This window comes from Neoarius graeffei, chromosome 23, assembly GCF_027579695.1.
Source record: "Neoarius graeffei isolate fNeoGra1 chromosome 23, fNeoGra1.pri, whole genome shotgun sequence".
In the NCBI taxonomy this organism is placed as follows: Eukaryota; Metazoa; Chordata; class Actinopteri; order Siluriformes; family Ariidae; genus Neoarius; species Neoarius graeffei.
In genome coordinates, this window is record NC_083591.1 from 56,833,047 (window position 1) to 56,838,934 (window position 5,888).

The following is a 5,888-nucleotide window of genomic DNA, read 5'->3' on the forward strand; positions in this document are numbered from 1 at the left end:
TGACGCAGCGGGACCTTTTTGTCTCTTTGCGCTTGCTGTACAGCTGTGACGAAAGCGGAAGTAAGTGGCGGCTTTTGTTTTGGTGGAAGAAAGCATGGAGACGGGTGAGAAGGACCGAGCTCGCTCATCTAAACTTAAGAAAGGTAAATTAAAGGAAGTTGTACACATTTTAAAGAATAAATCAGTGTGTTTAGACAGTGAGAAACTCTTTATGAATAGCATTAAGCTTAATCCAGAGAATTAAACTAGATCGTGATGAAACATAATTTTTTTTCTTTCCAAGTTTAACGTAAATAATTAAAGAGCAACTTTATGATCATTGCAGGTGGAAAAGCAGCTCAAGTGAGGTCAGCTGAAGAGGAAGCCAGAAGGTAATGAATTTTTCCCATCATGACAGGACACAGGTTCCTAACTGTCCTGCACAAAAGATAAGATATTCCTTTATTGATCCCCATGAGGGGAAATTCAGGTGTTGCAGTAGCTCAAGTACAAAGTAAAATATAAATAACTGTAGACTTAGTTTAAAAAATGGCATATAATATAATAAAGACAGATATAAAATATAATAGGATATAATACAATTATATAGTGATGAGACTGACATGGTATGGGCACATCCTGAGAAGAGATGCAGAGCATGTTGGAAGGAGAATGTTAAGGATGGAGCTGCCAGGCACACGAAAACGAGGAAGGCCAAAGAGGAGATACATGGATGTGGTGAGAGAGGACATGAAAGTGGCAGGTGTGGTAGAGAAGGATGAGGAAGACAGGGAGCAATGGAGACGAAAGAGCCGCTGTGGTGACCCCTAATCGGGAGCAGCCAAAAGAAGAAGATATAGTGTTTCCTAAAATTATATTATATTTCCTAACGTTATATTACAGCTTTTCCCTGCTGGAACACACATCATCCAGTTAATTCATCAGCTCATCCTGAATTTCCCCTCATGGGGATCAATAAGGGAATATCTTATCTTATTATCTCTAAATAATTCTGTGGACATCTAAATAGTTGGGGTGGCATGGTGGTGTAGTGGTTAGCGCTATCGCCTCACAGCAAGATGGTCTGGGTTCGAGCCCCGTGGCCGGCGAGGGCCTTTCTGTGTGGAGTTTGCATGTTCTCCCCGTGTCCGCATGGGTTTCCTCCGGGTACTCCGGTTTCCCCCACAGTCCAAAGACATGCAGGTTAGGTTAACTGGTGACTCTAAATTGAGCGTAGGTGTGAATGTGAGTGTGAATGGTTGTCTGTGTCTATGTGTCAGCCCTGTGATGACCTGGCGACTTGTCCAGGGTGTACCCCGCCTTTCGCCCGTAGTCAGCTGGGATAGGCTCCAGCTTGCCTGCGACCCTGTAGAACAGGATAAAGTGGCTAGAGATAATGAGATGAGATCTAAATAGTTTTATTTATGTATAGATAGATAGATAGATAGATAGATAGATAGATAGATAAAAGTAATTGAGTGTGAGAAGAATGATTGACAGATAGATGGGTAGATAGATCTATAGACACAAAGCTACCAGGGAGCTCTCTGAATAGGCAGAGAAGGCCAGTTTCTGGCTTTGGCTCAGAAGGTGGGATAAAATTTGAGGAGCCGGTAGATCCTGAGAAAGTTTAGCTGTGGAGTGTGATGTCCAGGGAGATGTCCTTGTTCACTGCCCCGCCACCAGGAGATGTTCCAGCATAAGGGGCGAAACATCTAGGAACGGTGGTCCCCAGCTGACAACCCTGAAGTTAACCAGACAGGTGGTGGTGGATGTGCAGCAGGCCTAGAGCTGAGCAGGTTAACATCTACCTGTACAAATTGATATAATGAAAATAAAGTAAGAAATAATTTAATGTTAGATAGATAGAATAAAGAGAATGATAGACGTGTAGATAGGAACGAAAGAAACAGTGCTAGAATATAATGATAGATGGCTAGATCTATATAATGAAAATAAAGTAAGAAATAATGTATTGCTTGATAGATAGAATGAAAAGAAAGAAATAGTAGAGTGCTAAAAGAATGACGAGGGATGGATAGATAGACTGAAAATAAAGTCCGACATAATTGCGTGCTAGAAGTCTGATAGATGGATAGATTTTGGTTTTGATTGAGGAATGGAAATTCAAATTCTTTCTTGTCAGGAAGGAGGTTCTGAAGGAGGCCCTGAGGGAGAAGCTTGAGTTGGAGCGAAGAGCTCTTCAGGTGGTGGAAAGGCTCCTGGACGACAGCGTGACAGAGGATTTCCTGATAGACTGTGTAAGTAGCTGACTGCGACTTGAATCATCTGTGTGATACAGTTGTCTGTTTCTGGTGTGATGATGTGGATGCGTGTGCTTCAGGCTCGACTGATCACACCAGCAAACTACAGAGATGCCGTGGAGGAACGCTCCATCGCCAGACTGTGTGGATATCCTCTCTGCTCCAACAAATTCACTCACGTACGAAGCCTCTCTCTTTGTTACATTTCGTCCTGTATGTATTTTTTGAGCATAATTGTGAAGTGTTTAGCTTTTATCTTAGAAAAACAACATGTTCGGTAAATCCTGAGAGAGCTATCGCAGGGAAAACACAATGTTTCATATAAATAAAGCCGTGTTTTTATTGTAGTATTTTTACATTTCTGTATATATTCCAGGTTCTGACTCAGCAGTATAAAATTTCCACCAAGTCCAATAAGGTGTATGACATCACCGAGCGTAAGGTGGAGTACGTTTAGAGAAACATACTGCAATGAAACATCAATTTTCCAGAGCATTCTATGACTTAAATGTCACTTTGTGTCTGTTTCAGTGCTTCTGTAGTAATTTCTGCTACAAAGCCTCAAAATATCTCGAAGTCCAGATCTCCAAATCCCCGCTGTGGCTCAGAAAGGAGGAGAGGTAGTGGAACTCTTATTTATTTACATGAGTTCATAAAATCTGGGGGCGGCACGGTGGTGTAGTGGTTAGCGCTGTCGCCTCACAGCAAGAAGGTCCTGGGTTCGAGCCCCGTGGCCGGCGAGGGCCTTTCTGTGCGGAGTTTGCATGTTCTCCCCGTGTCCGCGTGGGTTTCCTCCGGGTGCTCCGGTTTCCCCCACAGTCCAAAGACATGCAGGTTAGGTTAACTGGTGACTCTAAATTGAGCGTAGGTGTGAATGGTTGTCTGTGTCTATGTGTCAGCCCTGTGATGACCTGGCGACTTGTCCAGGGTGTACCCCGCCTTTCGCCCGTAGTCAGCTGGGATAGACTCCAGCTCGCCTGCGACCCTGTAGAAGGATAAAGCGGCTAGAGATAATGAGATGAGATAAAATCTGGAAAGTAAAAATATACCCCTGACCCCGGTCACTTGTGCAAGTGTGAGACTCGTCAAACTTTCTGAAGGAACAGAGAGGATTGGGCAGGATTCCTTTGGGAGGAAGCGAGATTGCTCAGGATTCCTTCCAGAGCACATGAGATTCATCAGAAGTCCTTTGGTAGGAGGTGGGATTGGTCAGAGTTCCTTTGATAGTGGATGGGGATTGGTCAGAATTCCTTCAGGGGGCTTGGGATTAGTGGGTAATTCCTTCAGGAGAGGACGAGACTGCTAGGAATTTCTTTGGGATCAGGTGGGATTAGTCACACTTCCCTGTCAAGCAGACAACATTGGTCAGAATTTCTTCCGACATACTTGGGATTAGTCTGGATTCCTTCGGGAGAGAGGAAGATTGGTCAGAAAATATTTATTTAATTTATTTATATTTTAATTAATATTTTAATTACAAAATAAAATGTTATAATTAAAATATAAAAATGAGAATATCATCAAATTCTAATTTTCTGCTTGTTTTCTACGAGGAAATAACGATCGTAAAATTACAGCTAATGTCTTTTTTTTTTTCATTTTTGTTGCTGTTTATAATAACTGAAATTTTAAGGTATTTATATTAATCTAAAGTTTGCTCTTAAATTACTTTTTTTTTTGTCCAGACATCATGACGTGATGCTGTTGAAGAAGGGAGATGGGTACGTATATACACTTTTATCTTCACGTTTTTATAAATGAACTATAATTCGTATACACATGTGCAGACTGCAGTGCTGAGGCATGTCGGCTCTGTCCTCCGTTTTCCTTCCGCTCAGAGGAACGTCTGGTCTGGAGGTGAAGCTATTGGACAGGCCTGTGAGTAAATCAGACGTTGAGAATCTGATCCCAGAATTCGCTGGGTCGCACGGAGGCTCCAGTGAGAGCGAGTACAGCGGTGATGATGAGCAGGGCTTCGTGTCCACTGTGGTGTCCAGACAGCAGCAGCAGCCGAGGCGTGTTCACTGGGGGGATCTGTCCAAACAGGACGAGGAAAACCAAGCACACGCCGGTGACGCCGCAGTGGCAGGTACGCGGTGTGAGAAAGCAAAGTGCTGTGCTGATGACACAAAGATCTCTCAACCCGTCACTCACTCGGCGTCTGTGGACGAAACCAATGAACTTCTCCGGCAGGTTACTCTCTCAAACACTCCTGCCTCGGCTGAAAGCTTCCTTGAAACGAACCTCGGCATCTCCCAGGTGGGGATGAGCAAAAAAACTGCTGCTGGACTCCGAAACCTGCTGAAGAGCCACGGGACAGCGAGAGCCAGTGTTTCAGCAGTCACGCTCAGTCTGCTCGAAGATCTCACAAGCACGCTGGTGGAGTGGAGAACCGATGAGACCATGAGGTAAAGGACGAAGACGCACAAAAGCTTGGGGTTTTATCAGCTCTAATATGTATACATTACCGTGGAAACCAAAAAATGTCTCGTTTAACAATTTATTTTCATAAACATTTTGTAAACGTTCCCTCTTAGTTCCTGATCTTTCTTAGCATTTTTTAATTTCTTGTTAAGAGTTGAACATTATAATAATACAATACTGATATAATGATAATCTTGCAATGAATGATGTCACAGTGCACTTTACAGCTGAGAGATCTCAGACGTATAATTTTAAAATCATTATTTTAAAAAATTCCATAATTTTAATAACTCATATTCATACATTTTGTAATATACACAGTACTGTGCAAAAGTCTTGGCCCCTATGACTTTTGCACATTAAATGTTTTTAATGTTGAAACATTTAATTTCATTATTTTTGAAGCCATTTTTTGTCGACAGCATTTCTTTACATGTGCCCAAGTCTTTTGCACAGCTTGTGTGTGTATATAAAACACAAATATCCTATTAAATAATTTAATTACCTAATTAAAAATTTTTAAAAATGATTTTAAAAAATATATTAAATAATTTTGTACTGAATATTTTAAAAAGTATTATAAATTATTAACTAATTTAATAATTAATTTAAATTATTTTTCAAATTATATAATATTTTTTAAAATTTGTACTGAACATTTTAAAGTATTATAACCTATTAACTAATTTAATAATTAATTTAAGTCATTTTAAAAAATTATGTAATTTTTAAAAATTTTGTACTGAATATTTAAAAAAGTTTTATAACCTATTAACTAATTTAATAATTAATTTAAATCATTTAAAAATAATTATTTTATATAATTTTTTAAAATTTTGTGCTGAATCTTGAAAAAAAAACCTTTTACAGAATTAATTTTTTTCCTCCTTTTTATCACTGTTTTATTGATAAACCTAAATATCATGATCCATATCATGTATCATGGATGTGTCTGGGAGTGTCATGATCTATATGATATGATGTTTTTGTCACATCACTGCCCTAATCTGTTTTTTTTTTTTTTTAACTTTTAACCTTTTTATTTAGTTTTGCGATACGTATTTTAAAAACACCTCCTTATATCCGTACTGTAAGGTTCCTGTACGGACCAGATTACACCTCACACACCGAGGCCGAACTGCCGAGCGATGATGATGATGAAGAAAATGAGGAGGAGGAGCTGGATGAAGATGACCTGGATGATGTTGAGCAGGTGCAGCA

General features: G+C 40.1%; 1 protein-coding gene across 1 annotated transcript in view; it reads left to right on the forward strand.

The window, feature by feature from the left end:
* The first annotated feature begins 66 nt into the window (after positions 1-66).
* Positions 67-5,888, forward strand: part of rpap2 (RNA polymerase II associated protein 2) — a 21,216-nt gene continuing 15,394 nt past the window's right edge. The window contains exons 1-9 of the mRNA XM_060906500.1: positions 67-143; positions 326-371; positions 2,126-2,240; positions 2,324-2,422; positions 2,620-2,685; positions 2,775-2,863; positions 3,929-3,964; positions 4,082-4,651; positions 5,763-5,888. The exon at positions 5,763-5,888 is cut by the window's right edge and continues 184 nt beyond it. Coding sequence (XP_060762483.1) covers positions 95-143; positions 326-371; positions 2,126-2,240; positions 2,324-2,422; positions 2,620-2,685; positions 2,775-2,863; positions 3,929-3,964; positions 4,082-4,651; positions 5,763-5,888 — 1,196 coding nt within the window. The 5' untranslated portion in view covers positions 67-94. The remainder of the gene's footprint in view (positions 144-325; positions 372-2,125; positions 2,241-2,323; positions 2,423-2,619; positions 2,686-2,774; positions 2,864-3,928; positions 3,965-4,081; positions 4,652-5,762) is intronic.